This window comes from Vicugna pacos, chromosome 35, assembly GCF_048564905.1.
Source record: "Vicugna pacos chromosome 35, VicPac4, whole genome shotgun sequence".
Taxonomy (NCBI): Eukaryota; Metazoa; Chordata; class Mammalia; order Artiodactyla; family Camelidae; genus Vicugna; species Vicugna pacos.
Genome location: NC_133021.1, coordinates 20703380 through 20729906, shown reverse-complemented (window position 1 = coordinate 20729906; position 26527 = coordinate 20703380). Strand labels below are relative to the sequence as shown.

At 41.3% G+C, this 26527-nt stretch overlaps 1 protein-coding gene across 1 annotated transcript in view; it reads left to right on the top strand.

Annotated features, from left to right (window-relative positions):
• The window catches only part of CUBN (cubilin), a 266340-nt gene that overhangs the window by 72019 nt on the left and 167794 nt on the right, over window positions 1-26527 (top strand). The window contains exons 26-28 of the mRNA XM_072954876.1: window positions 345-501; window positions 3009-3196; window positions 24101-24251. Coding sequence (XP_072810977.1) covers window positions 345-501; window positions 3009-3196; window positions 24101-24251 — 496 coding nt within the window. The remainder of the gene's footprint in view (window positions 1-344; window positions 502-3008; window positions 3197-24100; window positions 24252-26527) is intronic.

Here is a 26527-nt window from a genome sequence, read left to right as displayed (position 1 = left end):
AAAATGCACTAAAATGTCATAAATGGTAAACTATGAAATCAAAAAGCAAGGAAGGCTACTGATAATGGCTGTGATCTCAAAAATAGTAATAATCTTTGATTTTCAGTGCTTATATTTCAATAGAGGCTCACTCCCTCACTTCTATACACAGCCATGGCTGCATGGCCTGAGTTCATGGCCCAAGTTTACAGACATTTAAATTCAGTCCTAAAACATATTCTGATCCAGGGCTCTTCTTTGGTTGTATCGTGTATATATTTCTCCCCCACTTCTTGAGGATTACAGAGTCCTTTAGGTAATGTTTATAGTCATAATCATCTGACATTTAACATGTTTTATTAAAGGTGTATGACGGGCCAAGTACCAACTCTCATTTGCTAACTCAGCTTTGCGGGAACGAGAAACCGCCTGTCATTCGTTCCAGTGGAGACAGCATGTCTTTAAAACTGAGGACAGATGAAGGTCAGCAAGGAGGCGGCTTCCTGATTAAATACCAGCAGAGTAAGTGTATATATACTGGTTGCTCCGTGCCTGTACTGAGGTCTTCAGTCTCTTGATGAATGAGACCAACTGAAATAACACAACCCACTGGTTTGAGTAACTAAAATCAATCTTGGCTCCTTATGAGAAAAATTTAACTCTGAGGGAGAAATGCTTATATGTTGAATTTAAAATCATGTGGCTAAAGCACATGGTAAGCTAGAGAAACTTAGAAAAGTAATGTGCTGAGATAGTTCCCATTCAGCTAAAGATCAGTGAGGTAACAGCTAATGGGTTTTCATTTGGATTAAACAGTACAACCTTCTAGTAGACATAATTCCATCGGACGTAGAGTCTCCAGGACTATTACTACTATTTTTTTGGTCTTCTATCTCAAAAAGAACTTAAATTTTATTAAGGGAAACTATGGTCCTTGTGAATCATATATGAAAAAAAGCACATTCTTTATTATGGAAAATTCTGGTCATTGTAGAGATTTCCTTTTAAAATCTGCTTTCCCTTGAGATAAGACGGTAGAATTAAAGGAGTATGACCAATAAATCAGGGGTCCCAGGGGTTTGTCCTGGCCCCTAACCCCTGAGAAGGTCACTCGTTTTCTCTGGGGTTGCATGATTTTTTTTCTCTTAAAAAGATTACATTAGTCGATAGAGAAATCTCCCTTCTAGCTCTAGAATTAAATACTTCCTAAAGTTAATTTCAAAATGGACATTCAAGAAAACAAGATTTCCTTAAATTTATGTTATTTAGTAAACAATTTATTTGGGTTTCTGAAAGTAGAGTTCCTTGCCCTACTAAATCTAAATTTACCAATTATTTTGGCATAATTTCCTAAAAATGGAATTGAAAATCGCAAGATCATAATCTGAATACACGATATCCCTTTGGGCTAGTTGAAAGAGTATTAATGCTTAACCTTGAAATACATGAATTTAAAAATTCACATACACTTACTTCTGGGGGATAGGCTACATTCTAGGTAGTTCTGAATACTGAGTTTTAGTGATAAATAGTTTTGTTCTTCAGAAATTCATCATTAGTATATGAAAATCTCTCCCCAGTTTTATCAGGGATAGATCTGTTTGGATGAGCACATAATCATTTCTCTAATTTTATTATTGCTGTGCTGATTTGCTTCTTGGTCACAGTCAGATAGATTATTAAATTTCCCTTCCTTTTCTTTTTATTTCTACGATATTTTGTTTTGCTCTCATAATGTCAGAACACTGAAGGAGTAACTTAGTGCATATGGAATTTAGGTTCTTAAAGATAAAATCAGGCTAACCAGTGAGATTTTCTGTACCATGTGCCATTTCAAATTGGAATTTTGCAGGTAGTATAATTTCTGAGCACTGAGAGCAGCCTGTAGGGTTTAATGGAATATATTTTCCCCTGCCCGGTTTTGTGGTCATTGAGACCCACAAGCCCTGTCTGCCTAACAGATATAACTTCTCCCAGGCATCTAAACCAAAGTATTCTTTAGAAGTCCTCTGTGGACAAAAATGTGACTGAAAGATTTTTAACAAGAATTAGTTTTATTCCCTCGTTCCAGCAAAGGAAGATTTTGAAGACCCACGGATGTGTACTTTTCCATACCCCAGCTTGCAAGTGGCGGGTCAGCCCCCTGTCGAGAAGCAGTGTAGCCGAAGCGCATCTAAGCGAGCAACATTTTTCAGAGACAGCTTTTTCAATTTTAATATTTATTTTCCTGTTCACTTGTATTGCACATCATACAATATGAAAAAGACTTGCGAAAAAGCAGGCATAGGCCTTGTTCAAGCCCTTAAGTTTGGCTGAATTTGGCACTGACTTCCAGGACTAACCGTAGCTGGAAGTACCTAGTATAGTCTTGTTGAAAACTCAGCTGAAGAAAATGCCGTTGGATTGAAGCCTTTTTTTTTTTTTTCCAGAATTTAGTATTTTAATTTCCTCTTCAGATCTTTCACATCGCCTCGATTCATTTGGCCCTCCCGGATGACTAACTAAAGGAATAACGGCGTCTTTATTGTGAATTTCTTGCTGACTTTTGAATGTTCAACAAAGCCATGTTGTTATTCGTTTTTAGCATTCACATAGGACTTTGTGTTTTTAAACTGTTGAATTTAAAGGTCAAGATTTCTGTCCCTTCCAAATGCTAAAGTTAGAAAAACAGAAGCATGGAATTTTTCATACTCTTCTCTGAACAGATTAGACTGATGTCTGAGTAGTGCTAAGCTATTCTGCTCTGCAAATTCCAGTTCACAGGAATTTGATGCCTGTTTTAATGTAGGCAATCTTCATGACACTTTAATGTTTATGAACTCAAGTATTATTTCAATTTGTTCTAAATGGAGACCTTTTCCCTATAAAGATGTTGCACCAACTTCATGTGTATGTGCGTGTGTGTACATATACATACATATATTTTAAATCTAGACATTTTCCTAAAGAAAAATCTCACACATATCTTGGAGCAATTATGATATATATGATAGTCATTCTTAAACAAGCATGGATTTTTTTTTTCCCAGTGTGTGATAACGTGGTGATTAGGAATCGAACCTATGGCATCTTGGAGAGTATACATTATCCAAATCCCTACTCTGTCAATCAGCGTTGCAACTGGACCATCCAAGCAACAACAGGAAACACTGTGAATTATACGTTTTTAGCATTTGACTTGGAAGAGTACATAAACTGCTCCACCGACTACTTAGAGGTATGTGTTCTGAACCTAAATAAGTTGCCGCATTTTCAGCTCAAATTAGGCAAGTCAAGCTAAAAGTCGTGCTTGTAGACCCGAACTCCTAACCCTGCCCTGCAACTACCCGTGGTATTTCAAAGGGTATATTTCATGTCTCGTTCACTGTATCATCTTAATAGTAAAGACATTTAATCTACTGAATTGCATACACAAATAACTACGCTTTTAGGGTTCACTGTAACTTCTGGACTCATATTCACCTCACATTACTTAAATGATGCAGAAGTAGAAGAATAACTTCTAGTTTTTGTTGATTGTTTTTATGTTTGTTCTCTTTAAACAAGAGATCAGAAAATATTTACGTTATCATGGCTTTACTTAAAGCCTAATTTACCTGATACTAGGAGTCATGATTTTGATTCTTGTTTTTGCTCTTAAATTTAAGTTCATTTCAGTTAATTTTTCTTTTCGTCAAGATGGAAGTTTCTATTTGTTATAATTATGACCACCCGTGATATTTATTGAATTCTCCATATACAACGCTATGCAATAAAAGTTGCTTGAAAACTAGGCAAACCAAAATATGAAGTAATCTGCTATTTTTAAGATACTTTATTTACAAGAGCTTTTTTGCTAACTTGCATGTAACAACTTTTTTAGGAATATACATTGAAAAGTTAGGCAGCTTCTTATTTTACTTACTTTATTAATGTGATTATACATTCATATATAAAATTATGTATTTTATGAACTATTAATTTAGAAATATTACTTTCATACTTCATAAAACAATTTTACTCAAAGTATTTGCACATATTTTGAATCCAGTTTTCATCATTAATAAAATCATTTTTGAGTCATCTAACACATCATCTTTATATCTATCTACATTGTTAATATATAACACTTTTTGAATCTGTATATAATGTTTTCACTAAGAATCTCTTTTGAAGTAACAGGCACTCACTCTGATAACATTAGGACACTTGCCTTCGCTCCACCTACCCATAACACAATTACTTAGTGTTCTTCTTAAGATGATCAGTGAGTTTTAGAAGCTTTGCTTGCAAAGACTTCTAGCATTGGCACTTGTAACTTTGAGAACATATTCTCAGAAAAAATAATTTATCCTTGTAAAATTGTCTTAACTCTCTCTTTTTTTTTAACCAATTCTTTTAAAAAACTAGCGTTAATCAAAGCTGTTTGAGGTGAACGTATCTAAATACCTCCTTTGTTTTTCAAAACAAAGAGAAAGCTTTCTATACTTTAAGGGACTTTGTGAGGTCCTGAATATATGGATTCTCTTGTTTTTGAAGGATACTTTTTTGGGTTAAAAAAACCTTTATATTTAGAAAGTTCAATATTATAGAAATAGTAGCCATAGTGTTTAACCCATGAGAAAGTTATATATACTAGTATTCAAAGAAGATATGCCACAACATAAAGCAATCATCAAACCTGTACAAACTTGACAGTGGTTTTAAAGTTCCCTTCCCTTGATCTGGTGTTCAGATGTTCTTTACAAGCTGAGCAATGGCATGCTTTTCTCATTCTATTTACCTGGACCGATCATCTTCTTTTTCTTTGTTTCTATTGAGGTACAGTTGATCGATAATGTTGTGTTAGTTTCTGGTGTACAGCATAGTGATTCAGTTTTTTATATATATATATATATATATATATATATATATATATACTTTTTCATATTCTTTTCCATTATAGTTTATTACATTATATTGAATATAGTTCCCTGTGTTATACAGTAGAACCTTGTTGTTTATCTGTTACAGTAGTTCATATCTGCTAATCCCAGACTCCTAATTAATCCCTCCCCTACTGCCTTTTGGTAACTATAAGTTTGTTTTCTATGTCTGTGAGTCTGTTGCTGTTTTGTAAATAAGCTCATTTGTTGTATATTTTAGAGTCTACATGTAAGTGATATCATGTGTTATTTGTCTTTCTATATCTGACCTACTGCACTCAGTTTGATAGTCTGTAGGTCCATCCATGTTGCTGCAAATGGCATTATTTCATTCTTTATGGCTGAGTAGTATTCCATTGTGTGTATATAGCACAACTTCTTTATCCAATCATCTTTTGATGGACATTTAGGTTGCTTCTATGTCTTGGCTATTGTAAATAGTGCTGCTGTGAATGTTGGGGTGCATGTATCTTTTTGGATTGGAGTTTTTTCTGGATATATGCCCAGGAGTGGGGTTGCTGGATCATATGGTAACTCTATGTTTCGTTTTTTTAAGGAGCCTCCATACTGTTTTCCATAGTGTCTGCCCCAAACTACATTCCCACCAGCAGTGTAAGAAGGCTTCTTTTTCTTCACACCCTCTCCAATATTTATTATTTGTAGACTTTTTAGTGATGGCCATTCTGACTACTGTGAAGTGATACCTCATTGTAGTTTTGATTTGCCTTTCTCTAATAATTAGTGATGTTGAGCATCTTTTAATGTGCCTGTGGTGAGATCTTATTCATTCTTTGAAAAAAAAAAAAGAAAAATTGCTTTCAAAGCCACTTGTTCCTACCACAAACACAGCAGTTTATCATATCATATTTTTACCATTTGTGATTATGTTCACATGCCCTACTGGACTATGAGCTTTTAGAAGATGTGAATTGTCTCCAACTAACTTTGCAACTCAGGCATTGATTATAGAGTTCAGATCTTATAAGAGTTCAGTAAGTTCAGGTTAAATTGAAATATCACAGCCATATTTTAGCATCAGCCTAATGAGAAAGAACTAAATTCCAGATCGACCTTTTTGTGTATTCTCTACAGTTTCACTGCAATTCTATACCACCTTGAGCACAACCCAAAGCAGAATTCATGGGCTTGCAGACTGTTGCATGTTTAACAACAATGCCGGGCACCTTGAGCGTGATTTGGTAAAGCACAGTGGAGAAAGCTGGGAGAGGAGGAAGCTTTTGAGCTGGACTTTAAAGGAGGCTTTGGCAGAAAGAGTGGGAGGAAATGAGATGAAATCTCTTCAAGGGCAGGACTCCACCTCTTTGGACTTACTTGAGGACAAAAAGGCCCATCAGATAATTTCTGGAGGTGTTTAAAAACTGTCAAATGAGAATACTTGTTCCAACCACGGCAGAGCCGCTAGTCATAGGCCCTCCATAGACGCTGTGACAGCCACGCCAGGTACCTTGTGCAACACTGATGGTGAAAGCAGCAGAAACACCAAATGAGAACCAGAAGTTCAGCAAAGGCTTCCAAAGAATGACGCTGTTGCCAGAGGGAGGAGATTTTTTCCGTTTCTGTAAGCCAGCGGGCAAGACCAGAGCAATCGCTACAATGGCTGGTTTATGATGGAAATTTTAAAAGCACAAATAACCGTTTAAGGAGAGAAAAGCCACAGACTCAAAATCTAGTTTTCATTATTTTAATAACTTCTAGTTAAAGGGCTTTTTTTCAAATGACTTAGCCAGGTCCCACTTGAGTGGCTATTACTGCAGCCAGAATTGAGCTATTTGGGGTTAACAGAACTGAAACTATAAAAGAACTTGATTAGGTGCTGGTCGGACATCTTGCCCAGCCTTGCTGAGCAGTGTGGGTTGGTAACAATCCACTGGGAAGCGAATCAATCCTTTATTCTTTTGTCCTCTGGGCAAAATGAAATGATTCAGATTTGGAAATAAAAGACTCAGTGGGAGGAAGGGTTATTTCCTTAAAGGGGTAAATTAGACCATGCAATTTTGGGAAGCCAAAACCTTAAGGATTCTTTTTGTATTTTATAACTTGATTTCACAGTTTCATTTTTATTTTGAGCCTGAGTCTCTATGTGGAAGAAGAGATTCCTAATAGGTGATTCAATATACAAACAAAAGTGATGGATTAGGTGGAAATCAGCACAGAGACATACAGGGAGTCTAGAGCGTGTATTGGGTCACCTGGGAGCATGTGGGTGGTGAGAAGGGGGAGGAGGAAAGCTGTGAGGTTACTGTGTCATGGAGGCTAAGGGAGGAGAGTATGATGGAAGGTGACAGTGATCAGCGAGGAGAGATGCTCCCACGGGGTCCAGAAGGATCAACTCTTAAGGGGTACCCTCCTCTTCATATTCTATTGTATGTCAGTGTCTCTTAAAATATGGCCCAGGATTGGATTCAACACTCCTGGCTTTGGACCATATTACCTGGTTCCTATACCTTAAGGTTGTAGGCTGAGGTTAAATGGGTTCATTGTTAGCCAAGTCATAATGTTGGACTATATTAAAGATCTGCAGGTCACTTTTGCATGAGTTGCAATGGCTTCACAGCCAAACATAGGATATTATTTCTAGTAAGTTATAGTTGCCTCTTTTTTTGCCTGAGAATTCTGTCTCATCAAGATTCCTCTAAGTCCCGATTCTCTGGTCTTTAGAGCATTATTCATTTGCATATAGACTCACTGGCTTTGAAAATAAATGATTCAAATGTCAACGAAATGCTACCTATTTCAAGTGCTCTAAAATGATAGATGTCTTGGGCTAAAATGCACCTATGATTGAACACTTTGGGGATATCTCTATTCAGACAACTTGGTAATAATAGTAGCTGGTATTTAATCAAACACTTATTGTTCTCTGGGTAGTTCTCACAGCAGCCCTGCAATGTAGGGGACACTGTTGTCCCATTTGACAGGTGAGAAGATTGAGACAATGGCAGGCTGTCCATAGTCACAATGATTATAGGTAGCAAAGCCAGGCTTTCCACCAGGCCCTGGGGCTCCAGGTTGGCACCCCTAGCCACGACACTGCACACACTCTCTGTATGTGCCTCTTTCTTAATTGTCTGTCACTCTCAGAGGTAACAAGAGGGAGCTTCCATGGAGCCCTCAGATGGACCACTCTAGTGACAGCATCACAAAGAGAAATTCATGCTATGTTAGCCTGGCTTTTTCATAGATGTACAGGGGCCATTTATGGTATCTTTGCTGCATACTGACAACTAATGTTTAGTGTCCAATTGAAAAATTTTCCCAAAATTACCAGCAACCTTACTCATCTGTGAGATGCCAGAATAATCTTTCCCACACTTCGGAGGCTGAAACATTTCCCCTTCTGACCGCTGGCAGTCCTGTTTTCCTTCTTCTGCCTTTTACCCTTGGTTGCAGGTACCCACTCGGACTAGCCCTGTAGGGAAGGTCAGCGTTTGGGAAAGGGCTGTTATGCTGGGAAAGTAAGAAGCTCATGACCCACGGGATAGACTGAAAAGCAGGAGAGGTCAGGAGCCAGGGCAGCCCAGTGGGGTCTCCCCCCTTTCTCCTTCCTTCCAGCTTTGTTGTGTCTCCCCACGCACGAGTCCTCCATCCCCATTTCTCTCCCTGAAACCATCCCGTGAGCTCCTGCAGCCTCACAGTTCTGGCTTCATTGTGGCCACCCCAGTCATGACTTGTTCCTCAAGCGTTTACAACCACCTGGACTTTCCTTTGGTGACAAAGTACGATCACAGGTGGCTCATCTTTTTGAGTTGGACAACAAGGCCTGGATCTAGCCTGCCTGGGAGAGTGTGGCCTCCAGGCAGTGTGACCAGCTCTGACCGGGAGCAGTGAGGTCCCGCCCTCTGGCCAGCGTTGCTCACAGCTCACGTCTGGGTGGAACCTTCGAGCAGGGGCATGGGTTCTGTGGGCCTGCTGAAGCAGTGTTTTGAATTATCCATGAAGTGAGCAAGATCACAAAATTAGTTCTGTGGTCACCGAACCTGTCTGGATTTTAGGGTGTAATTCACTGAAGCCTGGAAAAATTCACTTATGGGAACTGACCGTCTTATCTTCTAAACTGAATTTCATCATTTCTTCTAGTTTCAAAATCATACGAAGCCTGTGTCTACTTCACCTTCATCACATTACACCATCTTCTGCAAGCCTTGGCCCAGCCCACGTTTTCACCTTTCTTTTTTTCCCCAATCATAGCTTTAAAAAGTAGACATTTTTTCTAACTGCGCTGTATTCCAAAGTTTCGCTCACTTGTGTACATGCTCACAAAATGGTCAGAAAGCTCCTGGCTAGCTCCATGGGTTTTTTTTCCCTTTTTTTCCTTAGATTAAGTTCGTCAGAGGTCTCCTCTTTTATTGCCCCCTCCCCCAGTTATTCCTGACTTTATGGACCTAATTTCAGTTTTTTAGAATTTATCATTTTCCTTGAATTCCCTTTCCTTTTTAAAAATTGTCTTCTTTATTCTTTCATTTATTTTTAATTTTTTTAATTTAGCTGGTTCATGGGCTCATGTCTCCCCTTAAATTCTCACTCCCTGAAACCTCCAGCCTGTGACCGATGGGTCCTTTCAGCCCAGGTTCGAGGGAAATTGGTCACTCTCTCCTAATGTTTCGTTAACAGCCATTTCTTTGCTGGTCAGAATTAGTCCATAAGAGCACTTCTCCTCGGGGAAAGAGCCGTTACTCTAAGAAACACTGTACTTTCTGACAGAGGAGAGCATCCTAAGAGCTCAGCAGATGCCACGCTTTTTTCAGAACAAGGTACCTAAGTGATGTCCAGGTGGACACCTGCCCATTGCTACTCCTGTGTGTCTTTTTGTTCCACTAGTGTTGATACGTTTCCTTTGTAAAAAAAAAAAGTTAATAAATAAAGTTTCTACTGAGGAAGAAGCTGATGGTGGAGGATAAAGCCCCTATAACTGGCTTCTAAATCTGGCTGGGTTCCAAAATCATCTGGGGATCTTGTTAGAAAAGTATGTTCGTAGCCCCACCCCAGACCTACTCAGTCAGAATCCCTGGGGTTGCCCCCAGAAGCCTTAGCTCCGCACCTGAGGCCACTGTCTCGGCCCACGTCCGTCGTGATAGCACGTTTTATCCTCACTTCAAAGCTCTCTCCGGGGGAGTTGTAACTATTTTAATAGGTATCTGCTTTATATATACATATATTTGTTTTTTTCATTGAAGTATAGTCAGTTTACAGTGTTGTGTCAGTTTCTGGTGTACAGCACAATGCTTCAGTCGTATAGGAACATACGTATATTCATTTTCATATTCTTTATATATATTCTATATATAGAGAATACATTTATATATAAATAAGTGTCTTCTTAACATATACCTTTGCGTGCCATTGCCTGTTTCTCTTTCCACAGGCCTTCCTTTTCCATTGCCACAGCTGAATTGCATACTTTGTCTCCCCAAGGCTTCGTGGTATTATTACATTGATCTCATTAAGTAAAAATGTCAGATTTGCGTTACAGTTTTTGAATTCGGATTCCAAACTTTCTCCGCCCCCTTCTTTATCTGGCAGCTTCGCCACTATCCTCCCGCATCACATCCTTTCATCCCTTCCTCATGCCTCCCCCTCCCACTTACGTTATGTCAGTGACTGCTGTCAAATGCATTTTCCCCTCTGGTCTTCATAAGCAGCACTTCATCTCTTGCCAAGTCCTGTGTCTGACGTCATCCTGTTCACCAGATGTTTATATCATTGTCTATTGCACGTCCATGTCCGTTCAGTTACAAAACAGTGTGCTTCGAATGAAAAAACTGGATGAAAACATCAGTAATGCCCCTGAATCTGCCAGCCTGACACCCATGTTTTCTAAGTCTGCGGCCTGAGCAGCATTTTCCGTAACTGCAGCTATGAACCATCAGGCCCAAGTGCTGTTGAGTGAAGACAATGCTGGCTGTTGGTACGGAGAACTCGGAAATCCTCGGATGCTTAGTGCTATCCGAGTTTGCCTCCCAGTCACGTTAGAGAACAATGCAGGTGTTCCCTTGCCTTCCACCTGGTGATTCAGGAACCAGACAAAGGGGAAGTTGATTTGCAGAAACCACTTGGCTCCCCCTTGCCACGCCTGTTGATAGATGTTTCACAAATAGAGACCTGAGTTCTAATAAATTTGGGAAATGCCGATTCAAACACAATTAAATAGGGTCTGTTGTTTTGTTCTGTTTTTACTGTAGTACTTCCTCAAGCTATTACACCCTAAGTATGCACTGTTCATTCATTTATCCATTCATTCAGTCATCCAAATAGATTTGAAACTCATAGGCTATGGAAATATAACCTTTTTAGCATCAGTTTTCCTTGTCTTCTTGGAGGAGACAGATCTTCATCAGTGTATCACACAAAACAAATTTAGTTACAATCTGTGTTCAGTGCTGTCAGGGAACCTTACTGGGGGCTCCAAAGACACGGAACAGGAGGACGGGGCTCATGCGTGGGTCAGGGAGGGCATCCCTGGGGACAGCTCACTGAGCAAGGTATAAAAAGCTGGAGGTTTCACTAGGGGAAGTTGTTTGAGGACCCGTCAAAGAGAAACAAAACCAGACACTAGTTAAACGGGAAAGGACGGGCTTTCCCGTGATGTGGAAGGAGATCCAGCATGAGCTGAGCTCAATTTCAGTTTGTACAGAGATGACTGGGTGTTTTAAAGGGAGAACGAGGGAGTCGGGAGGGGACCAGGGGACTCGAGCAGAGTCAGGGAAGTGCAGAATGACCAAGGGTTGGTCAGTGTGAGTGTGACCAGGCAGCCAGCCGTGTCTGTTCTCCGGCAGCGATGGAAGTGAGGCTGCTCTGCTCCCACAGAGACTGGGAGACAGGGGCCCTGTCCCTCCTGTGGTTTCTTTTCAAAGGAATGTTTTTCCAGATCCTGGAAAAAGGCACTCGTGATTTGCAGGAGATACAGCTACATCTCGAAAGGACAGGAGGAGGATTCACAATTGTAAGCCCTTCTTAAGTAAACGCTCTGAAAAAGGGCAGCCATTGTCCTATCCTCCGTGTTGGCTGGAACAAACAGTAAATCCTTTAGGCAGCCTTAGCTTTCTCAGGCAGGCTCTTTAAGGATGGCTGGGGTCCTCCTAGGGAGGTGACCTTGAGCTGTTAGAAACTATGATAGTGTTTGTTAAAGTCTTTTAATTTGGGGGGGAATAAGTGGATGAAATCATTTGTGCTGAAAGTCTGCATTTTTTATAGACCAAGTTTGAGGCTTAGTTGAAAGGAAGGCTGGGAGGGGCCAGGCTCCAGTCGGGTCAAGGGGAGCATCCCTGGCAGAGGGGGAAGGGGACAGAGTGGCCAAGCTGAGTGGAGGCTCCCAGGAGGGCAGGGGCCTGCAAGGCGGAGCCCTGTGGCTGTGTGCAGAGTTTCAGTGACCTCCTGAGAGCAGCAGCAGAGATCTTTCAAGAGTGTGAGCAGAGGAGGCGCATGCTCGGCTTGGGCACTTTGAAACGCTCTGGCTTCAAGAATAAATTGGAGGGAGGGAAGAGGAACTGTGAGAGCCAATAAGAGGCTGCTGCAGCCCCAAGAGAGAGACGGCCAGATCTCCACGATGCCGAGGAGGGCGGGTGTGACAGGAGGACCTGGGAGCACTTAGGAGGCGAAGTCAACAAAACTGGGTGAACAGTGGATGCGGCGGGGGTGGTTCCACAGTGAAGACAGAAAGACATCAGGCTGCGGGCTGACAGCTGCAGGCGAGGGCAGCAGCCAGGAGAGATAGAGGGGGCCCCCTCGGGAGGAAGCACTCAGGACAGTGCCAAAGGTGACATTCCAGATAGATCAGCCTTTGCTCGGAATTCTAACTAACATCTGTTGGGCATTTGTTTTCCAGAGAACATTCTTAGGGAAACATTCTTCTAGAGATGTTTTCCAAGTTTTTTTTTAATTTTTTTAATTCTCATTTTTATTCTCATATAAATAAGCAACACTTCCAAGTTCATGAGAGATTGGAAAGTTCTGCTTCGCATCTCAGATGTCTGTTTTGAGAATTACAACACTCAGTGCCTACTATGCGCTAGGCACTCTGAGAGACACCTTGGCTTCTTATCTTCAGGATAGCCCAGCAGTTAGCTGTTTCTGTCCTCACGTAACAGACAGGAGAACAGGGCCTCAGATAAGCAACAATGCTCACTTCAGGCCCCCGCTGCTGGGAGGCGATGGCCCCAGTTTCATGCTCAGGTCTATCTCACTGGAGTGTGGGCTCGGGAGTCCACCGGGGTTCAGAGCTTGGCTTTGAACTTCTCACTAGCTGTGACCTTGGGCACAGAATGGACCTCTTGCACCCTCAATTTCCTCAAGTATTAAATGGAAGGAATACTATCTCATTAGATGTTATAAGATTAAATAAAACAAACCACACACCCGGCAACTGTTGAGTACTCAAGAAATGCTTACTGCCGTTCCCCACGCACCTTCTGCAGAGAGGATAACTCCCACGTGACCATTCAGATTCCTCCTCCTACCTTTCAGGATGGTGTTTCTCACCCTTCCAGGAGCCTCCGTCCATTGGAAATGCCATCTCCATTGCTCTGGACGAGCCAGTTACGAGTGGCCGCTCCTCACTCCGGAGGTCTGACTTACTCTCCCAGGCACAGCCCTGGTCTGTTTGGCTCCGAAAGTTTGGAGTTTTTTCTCTTTCTTTTCCAAGTTCCCTTAATCCACCATCCAGCTCTTGGGAGGACTTCCGTTCCTTGTATCCTTTTAAAGACTTCGCATTCTCTCTGATAAGCCAAGTGTCCACATATGTTTGTGTATGTAGTGCACATCACTGCACGTCCCGTGAAGATGTAACAGATCCTTTACAAGTCTCAGCAACAGCCACCTTAGTTTCCAAATTTTGTGGTTTAACGATAAACCACAGTTGGAAAGAACTGCAGATGTGGCTCGTTCTGTTGTTCTTGGGGAATTCCCTAGAATTCAGACTGCTTAAACCAGCTCTCTTCTATCTGCAGACTATTGTGGATGCTGATAATAAACAAAGACTTAGTCACTCATCTGTTCCTCGCTCACTAGAGAATGTCTCACAGGCATTCAGGCTCCAGAGTAGAACATGCCTCTTGTTCCGTAGTCTTGGCACCTGTTCAGTTTAGTATAAGGATAGATATGGAGCCAGATATTCTGGGTTTAAGCCCTGACTCCACCACTAACTAGCCAGGAAACTTGAGCAAGTTACTTAACTTCTAAATGGCTCACTTTTCCCATCTGTAAAATGGGATAATCAGCATAAAAGAGTTTTATATATAAAGAAACTGGCACATAGTGAACACTTACATATATGTCATTATTTGCACTACTCTTGAATGAGAGAAGCCCTTAGTTAGGTATAGAGAGAATCTCTAAATAGAGAGCATTCTTTAGGCTGTGGTTCAATTATCAGTTCATTTCTTAAGACATTCCTCTTGGTTTCTGTCTACAGCCAACTTCATTCATGCATTTTGACACTTCTCACGAAGGATACATGATAAATGGTAAAGCCCACATTTTAGTCCAGTTATTTTACACCAAGCTCTATTAAGAAATATAAAGAAGATAATGTCAATCACATTGACTAACAGGAGTTTTGGGTATTACCACTGTCACTTAAAAGATCGTTTTTGTTATCCTCTGTTAAGAATAAGGACTTTGCTGCCTTTTTGAATTTAATGACTCTTATTTAAAAAAATGTATCGATGAAGGAAACAAGAAAAAGTCTTCTTGAATAATTGATGCCTTTCAAAATGTTGAATTCCTGAACTTTTCCCTACCTCAGTTTCCAAAACTCTGAAATGGGGTAACAGTGCTATCTGCATTCTTAGAGCTGCTGGGAATTTTAAATTAGGTGATACGTGGAAAGGGCTTAGAGTAACACTCAGCACAGAGCACATGCTAATAAATACTATTTATTAGTTTTTAACATAAACACAAGTTGATAGATTGTTTGTTGCTCTACAGTATTTTACAATAAGTGAAAAGCTACAGTTTCCAAAACAGCCTTCCCAGCGTGATTAGCACAGGTTGGCCCCATGTGTGGAGAGAAGAGATTCCTTTCCCTGGCTTCCCAGATTTCCTGCAAAAGCCACAGGATCTGTATCTGCATCTAAGAGTGGGGGAATTAAAATCCCGTTTGCATTTGCCGGTTGGAGGGAAGCTGAGATGCAGATGGTGTCTTAGCAGCAGCGAGTCTGCGCTGACTCTCATTGTCATGGCAACTCCTTAATCACTTCCTGGGCAGATGAGTCACCGCTTCCTGGAACTGTCTGTCTGAGGAAGTTTGCTTCTAGGACGCCTGGCCTTGTGCTTAGAATTCAGAGATGAGCTATTTCAATTCTAAGGACAGCTCTTCAAAACCACACACAAAAAGTGAAAACAGTACACCAAATCATGCAGGTGATGCCTCTCTGCTGGATAGGAATCTAGCATTGGACAAAGCCGTGAAGCAGATTCCAAAGGAGTTTAGAATGAAGTGTATCCATTGGTCAGTTAAGCCAAGTACTTTGTCGTGTCATTAAGTGTAACCAGAGCATTTTATAAGAATTTTAACCCTCCAAAGTTGCCCCAGTAAAATGTGATTTTTTTTAATTACAAGAAATTAAACAGAGAGATGTGTATCTCAATGTGATCAAAATCCCTTTCCTCAAAAAAAAAAAAATGCTGATCTTTTCCCACCATCTCTCACAATGTGATTGCATTAATTTGCCTGAGTTAATGAGGCAAAATCACCAGCCTTCAAAAGAGAGGCTTTGCTCTCAGATTCGAAAGAAACTGTGTGTTTTCCCCTCTCAGTATTCTCTCAAACATGAAGAACAGAATCAGGATGAATAATAATCAGACCTACAGATAATGTCCACGCTGCCCGGAAGCCAATAAAAACTCCATTAGAAGCTCAAAAGTTGAAACTGCTCTAACCACCCTTCCTTTCCTGGTGGTCCTCACCTCGCTGTGCATCAAGTGCACGCAGGGCCTTTCCCAGCATCCAAAGGTACGTGTCATGAATGAGAACACGTAGACCAGAAATGCTAAATTCAAAACTCAGGAATCACTGTTGCTGATTTCAGTTAATGACACTGATTGCTTTTAAAAATGGGGATGATTTCCACTTGGAACACTTCAGAATTTTTTTTTTTAAATGACATCTTTACCCTTCAGTTCTTCCATTTACTTATTTATTGAGCAGGTGAATTCTCTCCCTGCTAAGTTGGGGAAGAGTCTACCTGGCAGCGCTCGCGCTCAGTCCCGGTCTTTCCACGGTGCTAGGATTTCTCTTTGTGCTGTAGAGTCCTCCCTGTTTCTCAGTGCATCTGTAGCAGATGGTGAGGCTTTTAGGAGGCAGAGTAATTTTTTAAAAAATGTTTGGTGCTTCCCAGTTGCGGTAGAGTTGGCAGAGGGAAGGCTGCGGTTCATGGAATTAAATGTTCACCTGCACGCAGGGGGCAATATACTTGGCTTTCAAAGCATTTCACTTACCACTAGGGAGGGAATTAGGTACTTACTGATCCATCAGTGACTATCAAAACTTATGTCTGTGAGAGCTCTTTAAGTCCCTAAACATCTGAGGAAGTTCTTTTTTTTTTTAATAAAGAATTAGTCTAATTAATAATAAAAACCTAGTTATGATTAAAAAGGAAGCATAAGGGGGCAACATATGGTTTTAAATTAATGCTGGAAGAGATAACCTTATATAAAAACATTTTAATGGGCTAATTTTCATGGATAATCTTCAGATACATTAAGAAGATTATGGAGACAGCATAATATTTTTAGTGGACTAGATGGGTATCTGAGAACCTAAAATGGTATAGAATTCTGAGACTGGAAAAACATTATCAGTGTACACGGCTCTGGGGATATGGGGACTTGGGGACATAGCTCTTCAATAGGTCCCCAAAGATAATACTTTTAAAATAAACTTATCTGATCACACAGGAGTATGGTCATTTCAGGCAATTTAGAAAGTATAGAAAAACCTTGATAAAATAAAAATAACCCCAATTATATCACTACTACTAACCCTTGGTGGTATTTATTTCCTGTAGTCTCCCAATATTTTTATTTTATTTTAATATTCGAAGGGAATCATTGTGTACATACTAGTCTACAGTGACTTTTTTTTTTATGTGTAACAATGTCTTGTGAATGTTCCTCCTTGTTACTTACCATACCACAGCTTTTGCAACATTGTTTATTCCATCATCACAATACAGCCACTGATTCTGGTTGTGAAACCCGTAGAATCTTTTCAAATTTCCACTGAGATAAACATCTTTGTAGTTAAATCTTTGCACACATCCACGATTGAAAAAAAAAAACCCAAATTAGCTTTTGTGGCTTCTAAAATAAGTAATATGTAGAAAGCAGAAATAAATGTCAATGCGCCCTTAAGAGGGGCCAGTGACTAGCCACCTCGTGGAAAGGAGACTAGATGGTCTGTGTTTGAGACCAACCTCTAATTCAGAGTGACACCAAATAACTTAGAATGTGGTCTTTCCGTGGGTTTCTGGGTCTCATGCAAAGCCCAGCGTTGTGAGTAACTGTTCAGTTTTAGACGGGCACCTCATGTTTCCTGCCCTGCCCTGGCAGCGCATGGCCGTGTGGCTCTTCCTGTGCTGGGGGAGATGTGTGCCTCTGTACCCTGGGAGCACTGTGTGTGCCCCTGTGTCTAATGGAGGAGGCCACCTCCTGGGGCCATCACTGAGCCATCTAGAGGCCACCACGCTCTGCTTCTTCACTTTCCCCTGAACATTTGCGTAATTTACCTCCCACAATTTAATTATTTTTTAACTCACCGAGGCTTTTGTCACCCACAATGAGAGCCTTTTCCCCTACTCTGTGAATCTTGCTTGGCAATTTCTCCTGTTGTTTTGGAAACATTTCAAAGCCCTTCAGATTTAAAGGAAACTCTGCGTGTTCCAAGTTTACCCAGGAGATTTGTGTATAAACTTGGGCAACAATGTTCTTAGTAACTGTTCTAACAAGACAGCTCCCTAGATCCTGATACAGTTGTTTTTAGGGGGTGGGGACAATCTGAAGAGATGGTCCAAGAATTTACTCCTCTGGAGTGTCTGGAGCTGCAGGCTGGCCAGTCAGAAAGCAGGGAGGAGGCTGCAACAGGAAAAAACACAGGTAGAGCCACTTTGCTGACCCGCTGCCTCCCCCTGATCCACTCCCCGGGACAGCCTTGACAGATTTCCCAATGTCGTCTCTGCCACCAGCCCTGCCCTGATCTGCAGCCCATCTCATGATCTCCCTCCACCCAGACACGTGCTCCGCGCTTCCAGTCTCCCCCACGGTATCATCTGCGCTGGGCTCTGCACCCCATGCGCCAGGAATGGCCTCTGTGTGCACACAAAACCAAGTTGTCATGGCAACACACTGCCCACAATGGGCATCTGTCTCCTCCCAAATGATTCATTGATTGGTTGCTTCCCTGTCTGGTCTGCCAAGGATGATTTCTGAGAAATATTTTACATGAGTCAGTTCAAGTTCTCTAGACCCATTACATTTTTTTCTATAAAAGCTATTTCCGGTGTGGTTTCTTTGGAAGCAATGCTGGTTCCCTCTGCCTCTGCTCAAGAGTTAGAATAATGTTTGGGGCACTTACCATAGGCCAGGACTCACATTCAACTTATGACATGGTTTGTCTCATTTGCTAAGCACACCAACCTTATGAGATAAGTGCCACGAGGATGCCAAGTTTCTGAAGAAATTTTAGCTTATGCAGGTTAAGTAATTTTCACAAGTTTATGTTCTAAGCAAATTGTAGAGCAAGACTAGACCATGAATCTAGAGCTTGACAATGACCAATTGAATATTCTCTAGTATACACTTCTCATAAAGCAACTTTCCTGCTTCCAATGGAAATATAATCTATTAGTGGTGTTGAGTTCAAAAACCCACCGTAGGAACTCACTGAACATAGTTCTCAGCAACTTAACTACCTTCTTTACGTGGACTAGAATTTTTGTTCTCTTTTAGGGGATTCTTTACCACACTTAGGATTCTTCCTCATGGCAGATGAATTATTTCAATTACATTTTAAACTCTAAAGGATAAAGTTCTTTTGGAGTTTTTAAAGATTTGTAATGGGAAATAGGCTAAAATTTCTTTCCCCAGAACTTTCTCCGTATTCTAATACCTTTCCAAAGAAATTCTTGATTTAATTTCTCTAGAGGGACTATATTCAATTAATGCTTGAAACTAATCCTCCACTATACATTTTTCTCTTCCAGAAAAATGTCAAGTAAACAAAAAAAAAATACTTAGAAAAAGTATGAATTAGATGCCAATCTAAAATAGAAAAGGCTGTTTTAGTTGTTGCTCACTGTGATTCCAATAGGTTTAGAAAAGCAGTCAGTCTGTACATCCCAAGCTCAGATAGATGACAATTACAATTTCATTCATTAAACAATCACACATTTTCAAAATCATAAAACAACTCAGCAACAACGAGACACGTGAAAAGCACATTTCTGTTCTGAGCGTTCTTACAGTTCACAAAGTTGATTCTTACTGAAGGCACAGATTACATGTTAACTGACTCTGGGTTCCTCCAGACTTGAGTTCCAGCGATTTGTAAAGTACCTGCAAAAACTCTTAATCTTACAAAAATTGGACTCCGTCAGTGTGCTGGGGTCGAGAGGTTCTTGTTGTCACAGAAAGAATTTAGAGACAAGATGTGGAGGTTAAGAAAGCAAAGTAAGGATTTATTAAGGGACAGGTAATTCACTCTAGAGGAAAGAGCAGGCAGACCCAGGTAGGTGGCTGCCCCAGGTTTCCTTGGCAAGCTCCTTATATGACTGTAAAAATGAATGCACAGAATGTTCATCGGTGGGGAGGGGTTTGGGGTCATCTTTCTTGCTCTTCATCCCAGCTCCACCTTCCCAGGTGGGAAAGAGGGATTTTTCATCCTTATTTAGTCTTGATCAGGAAGTTGGGTGAGGTAATAATGAACAAAAGTTTACATTCACATGGGGGTATCATAAGCAAAAGGTTATAGTTGGACATAGGTCATAATGATTGAAAGGTTCCATTCAGATGGTGAGGATTCCTGTCTTGCCCTACCCTTCTGCCTCCAGGACACTTATCAACCAAGAGGTATGGTTTTTTATTAATCCAGAGGATCCTGTTTTTCTTAGTCAGTCCAAGGACCCCCTTTGTTCACAAAATGTATGATTTTCTGCCATCTGCCCATGTCCTTCTTTCTCTGCTCATATCTAGCTACCTGCCTTGTCTAACAAGTGATGTGTCTTTGGTTTTATATCTTCCTCCGTGTATGTATGGGTTCTTAATATTTAGGAGTCCACGGTCCATGACCATTTCATATTGCAACTGTAGCCTGAAGTCTCTAATGGTCTAGTAAACTATGCCTGCACGAAATTATCAAACCTATGCGAAGGAAGTAGATAGAAATTGGTAAATGTGGCTTAGGCAAGAGATTTCCTTCCTCTCTGAGTGTCTTAAGAGTGGTTGAGATATTTCAGGGTGGCATGGGGGTGGAGGAGCTAAAACATAAAAGTCCTAAATGAATCGTCCCCTTAAGAGAATAACCATAAAAGGTCTGCATGGGGAATTTTAAATATTCACATCTCCATATTTGAAGATACAGCTAATGGCCAACTTGAAAATGTCAGCAATAAAACCCCCAAACTTCTAAACACATTTATGCAAATTAGATCTGCCTATTCAAAGTAAGAATCTCAATCTTTCTCTTGTTAATTGCTACCAGTTTCTATGGCCTCAATTCCAGCCTCAAATACGGTTCAGATGGAGTCAATCTTGAGGCTTTCTAAAAGCAGGGGCGATTGTACCCTTAGCAGGACCAAGCCAGTGTGCTTGCCAGTACTCCCAGTGAGTCACAGCTGGAATGTCCTGTGGTTGAAGTTCTGCTCTGAAAACGGAATCAGGAGCAGCAGGCACCAACTGGTTTCCACGGTAACCAGTATTTGTGTACTTTGAAAAACGACTGTTTCTTTTTGTGTGGTACATTTACGCGGGAATAGATTGTTGAGGTGACGTTAGCCATCTGTGCGAATATAAACAAAACCTCCTGATTTAATTAAGTGTAAACGTTAGAAGGACACAAAATTGGGGGTATGGGTTTTTTTGTTTTTTTGTTTTTTTGGTAGAGAGATATTGTTCAACACTAATGAATTCATTAATTTATTTGACATTATATTTAAGTATTTTCATCAATGTCTATTTGAGGTTTACCTCAATGCATCATTCTCTCCCCTCCAAAGGCAAAAAGAAACTAATTGTTATTCATCAGTGCTCCCCCCAGACCCCCTCCCCCTTCCCCCACCCCCATCCCATTCACAATGTGTTATTTAAGGACCGCTGGGATTCAGGGGCTCTCCTTCAGTGAAGTAATCCCATCCGGAAGGAAGGGGGGGAAAAAAACCTTCCAAGTCTTGTGAAAATGTCAGGTTTCTTAACCTTGCTGAGCTGGGAGACAGAAATATGGTACTGCTTATAGCTTTGCACAGAATCTAAAATATGGTTTCTCAAAATGTTTACCCTACCTAGTGTTTCAGAAGATCCAGGAAGCTTTGAGCGATTCCGGTTCCAGAGAAACCTGACCTTGTGTTTTGTTAGATAAAGATGAAATAATTAAAGTTTTGTTCACTGCACTACCATCCACAGTTCAGGAATGAGCCTTTTGGAGTGGAAAACAGTAGAGCATTTTCTCGCTTATTCTGCCTCGGCCTGGGAACAGTATGTTTATTTTTGTGTTAATTAGTTTTGAATTGGAATTCGTGCACTAAGTTTAATAAAAACTCTGTGGCTCAGTTACATCCCCTACAGCGAAGCAGCAGGTTAGGAGTAAACAGATTACAACACAGACTCTCCCGACCTCCACCTCCTGCCAGGGATGGTGGGGCCGGAAGATGGTGGGGCCGGGGTGGGAGGTGAAGGGATCTGTTGTTCCTTCTTCTTTCTGTGTGGCTTTATTCTTTCTCTCATTTTTGCTGTCTCATGATTTCTGTTGACCATCGAGAATATTAGAAACTTGATAATAAATAGACATATTTAAAGAAGCAATATTAAAAAAATTAAAAGGAAGCTCAAGGGAGAAGCCTGAAAAATAAACCCCATCTTCATTCATTTACTTAAAACGCTCAGCTTCAGTACTTAAGGGTGAGTGATATCATGGACTTCTGAGTTTCTCTTTTGAAATCTCTGCTGACCTTCCCCCCCCATCATGTCACACAAGCACGTATGTCTGATAAGCAGGCTGTGTTGAGAACTCAGCAAGACAGCCCGAATTTAGAAAGTTGCGATTTGTTACGACCTTGAATGAGGCCCTGCCTGGTCTCTCCTTCTGCAGAGTGGCCACAAAAGATGCAGACCCTTTGCTGCCTGAAAGCAGCAAGCTGAAATTTCAGACTGTAAGATCCTAATGGGTAGCTCACTGTGCAAGGTTCAAGTAACGTGCAGGTTTAAGTCCTGTTAAAATAAATGCAGCTGTGGGGGAAATCATCATGTTCCTTCACTGAAGACATGCTGGGAATCTATCCCGGGTCAAAGCCCTGTGCTGGGCAGTGAGGGGATGTGAGAGGCGGTCTGGGCTCGAAGGAAACTCATCATGAGTAAGGGAGGCGGGCACATGCCTATATAACCGGAATGTGACTGTTTCCACAAAGGGGAATGAAAAGCTGAGAGGTGTCAAAGGAAAACCAATTCATGACCGGCGACAAGGATTAGGGCAGGCTCCATGGAGGGCCTTTGTGGAATTTGATGATAAAGTTTTCCATGCTCCAATCAACACGTTTCAAACAGTAACTTATACCGTAGCATTTCAGGAGCTAAAAATAATTTGGTCAGTTTGGAATTTATTGAAACCAGATTATACATTTACGTACAGACACAAACATGCACACTCACACGCGTGTGCTCTCCAAGAGAATTTCGATATAGGAAGTCTGCATGCCTATGACCAGACATTTTCCTTTTAATTACAATGGGCAGCTCATCCCAAGGGTAACTGGAACAAAGTGTTTAATGTGGATTTTAAAGGATTAAGAGAAAATATATTGGCCTGAGTCATGACGAAGCCGATCTTTTTGGGATTATCATTATTTCTTCCTGACTGAAGAGATACGACAGAGAGGTTTATGCTTTTAGTTTGGAGATGTGTATCTGATGAAATTATTAAGTAAGATAATTTGATGATGTCCAATACACAACAGGACGGAGAAATACCTCAGTGGGGAAATGGACAAAGACCTCAGCAGAAAAGTTCCAAGAGAAGAAACAGAAATGCCCAAGAAACATGCAAAAAAAAAAAAAAAACCCTTCAGCCTCAAAGTAACAAATTGAGACAATTCCAAAAAGAAAACAAATTTTCACTATTAGCCCCAGCTTTAAAAATAAAAGCTGTCAAAATGGCCAAAGATCCACTGCAATAAATATGTCTATAAACTGCCAATGGGAGAATAAATTGATATAAACTCTCTGGTAAGAAATTTAATAATATATATCTAGAGCCAGAAAAGATTATACTCTTTGATTCATTCCCCTTCTAGGAATCTTTCCTGAGATAAATTTGAAATATCTAACAAAGATTTGCAATTATTGGCCCCCAAATTGGAAATATCCTAAGTGAACAATAGCAGAATTGTAATGTGAATACAGTATACTAGCGGCATTTTAGCCACCATTAAAAATATTTACATAGACAATTTAGTGACATGCTTAGTGAAAAACAGGGAACGCAATTAAATGTGTAGCCCAAATTAATACACACACATATACGCCTGCACACATATTTACATGCATATATATAAACAAATGAAAAAAGAGGTTGGCAAGAGAAACTTCTGGTATTTACAGTGGTTATCTTCAGTGGGATTAATTTTTGTATCTTTGTATTTTCCTTTTCATAGCTCTCTAAAATGTGTAACTGTTCATCATCTAGTATTTATTTTTAAAATTTATAGCTCACAATTATTTTACTGTTAATTCATTGGGCATCTCTTAGGTGTGATTAACATGTGAACACATCTCATTGGCCCAGCATTTCCTCCTTCTGTCCCTGGATTAGACTTCGGAGGGGATCTCTCTTGGTCTACAAAGATCTGTTTTAATTTCTGTACTCCACCCACCTCAGTAGATTTGCCCTTAACTTTTGAACCAAGAAACAGCTTTCACTCCATGAGAAGACTTTACTTTTTACATATGACAGCCCCAGTGGAGCTTTCTTACATTGGAAAGTGTCTCTCTGATTTCAGCTCTACGATGGCACACGGCGGATGGGGCGCTACTGCGGCGCAGACACGCCACCTGCAGGAGGCACCACCGGCCCCAAGCTTCACGTGCTGTTCCACACCGATGGGGTTGGTGGCCGTGAGAAAGGATTTCAGATGCAGTGGTTCATCCATGGTAAGCCTCATGCTGATCTCAGCTTTATTTGGTGGTTACTATTTGTCCAAGAACTGTTCCCTTTGCAATTCTGTATTTGGAAACAATGCCGTTCACAAATGGTGGGACCCGGGTGGTAATCTGGTGCTAGTGTACTCAGACATTGGTGGCTCTTGGTGAGTTAGGTCCTCTTAGGGTTAAGACAGGAAGTGAAGTCCAGGTGGACAGGATTTGGACAGCTAAGTAGGTTCAGGAGTAAATTGCTCAAGAGCAGGGAGGGAGCTGGTGAAGTTTCTCGGGGAGAAGACCAGTACCTGGGTGTGGCAGGCAGATTGCAAGTTGAGGGGGAAGTCTAGAGGGAGTGGAATAGAATGAGATTTAAGACTCATTCTGACACTGAGCAGAGGAGTCACAAGGATCAAAGGGGAAGAATGAGTCAATCAGAGAGAGAAGAGGGAGGGTGAGGACTGGGCTGGGAGGGGAGCCTGGGCAGAAAACTTAAGCTGGTGATGCACTAAGCCAAGGACGGTGTTGTACCTGCCAGATACAGTACGGGGCGTGCAAGAGCCTACCTACGAATTAGTGGTTCAGAAAACGAGTAGGGGTCATCATTCCTCTGAAGGTGAAAATTCGTATTAAACACAAGTTCTGAAACGTCTAGACTGACCTCATGTGGCTCAACCTCAAGGGAGAGGGCCGCACATCAATGATTCTCAAAACGTGGTCCCCCAAAGCAGCATCCTCATCACATGGAATTTGTTAGAATTGCAGATTCTTGGGCCCCATCCCAGACCTAAAGAATCATAAACTCTGAAGGGAAGCCCAATAATCTGCATCTTAACTAGTCTCCCTGGTGAGCGCAGTTGGAGACCCAACTCTCCTAGGGTGATCTAGACCTGAAAAATAAAGTCCTTGTGAGTATATGAGCGGTTCTCAGCCAAAGGCTTAGGGCTTCGAGCATGAGGCAGTCGATTTGGAAGAGAAGTGGGGTTGTCATGTTATTCCGGGAATCACACACACACATTCTAAGCTCCCACTGTCGCAATCAGGGCTGACACCACAGTGAGCGCACAGGAATGCTGACTCTTGAGGGCTGGTAACATCATAGTGCATTTATTATATGCCTCTCAGCACTGTACACAACTGAATAGCCCTATTATATACTTGAGAGTGTGAGACATTCAGTTATTATGAACTGGAGACTGAGTGTATTTCATTACACTGTAAGTATGGGTTTTTTCAGTATTTAAAAATATTCAGTGGTAATCCACAGCTACTTACAGCTTGGAATACAGATTATGAGTTCCCAAAGTAACTGAGTTTGTGGAAGCTCTGGACTGTCCTCTCCATCAAGGAGGTAGATTTAACCTTGGAATGTTAACTTATTGATCTAGTAAGTGAAGGGACTGGATTGATTCATCTCTGTAACACAGCCCATCTCTCGTATTGTGTGATTCAGAAATGGCCTGATTCTAAGGAAACGAGACAGTGCGGAAAGACCTAGAATAAACAGGAAAATCTTGGGAAATGACCCAGATTTTCAAGGGTGAAGGTGGTTTTTTTCCAGAACAGTGTTCCTCGAACTTTCATGTGTCTATGCATGAATCTTGCCAAAATGCAGATTCTGATGGGGGAGGGGAAGCAGGTGCTAAGTAAGGCCCATGCGTCTGCATTTCTGAAAAGCTCCCAGGCGATGCTGATGGGGCTTTTCCATAGACCAAGCTTTGAGAGCTTTCTCCTCTTTGATCTTGGGAGCGGTGAGGTTCTTTCTCACAGGGGCCCCAGCTCGTTTCCTACTGACACTGAGACAGACGGTGGAAAGTAAGAGATGCTAACCAGGAGACCGAGGCTCAGGACCTAGAGGGAGTGGTTCTTGGCCCTAGATACACGTTGGAATCACCTGGGAGTTTTAAACAGTCCCCATGCCTGTGTTCTAACCTGCAGGGATAGGATTCAGTTGACCTGCGGTAGGACTTTGACTATAGCTAATTTTAAAAAGCTCCCTAAGTAATTCTGCCATGCAGCTAGGATCAAAAATCTCAGGAACAGTGATTTATTTTGCTGCTGACATCTTTCTCCTCAGCGGGCTGCCTCCTCTCCCCTCCAGGCTGTCCTAGCCATGCTGACCCAAGGCCACACGAAGGACATGGCTGAATGATCATTACTGGCTACAGTGGGTGACTGTATCACTAAGGTCACACTAAGGAGTGTGATTTAATGGTCATTACTGGCCACACTGGATGGCTGTGTCACTGGCTTCCTCCAGCCAATATGCTAGACATGGCTGAATCGTCTGC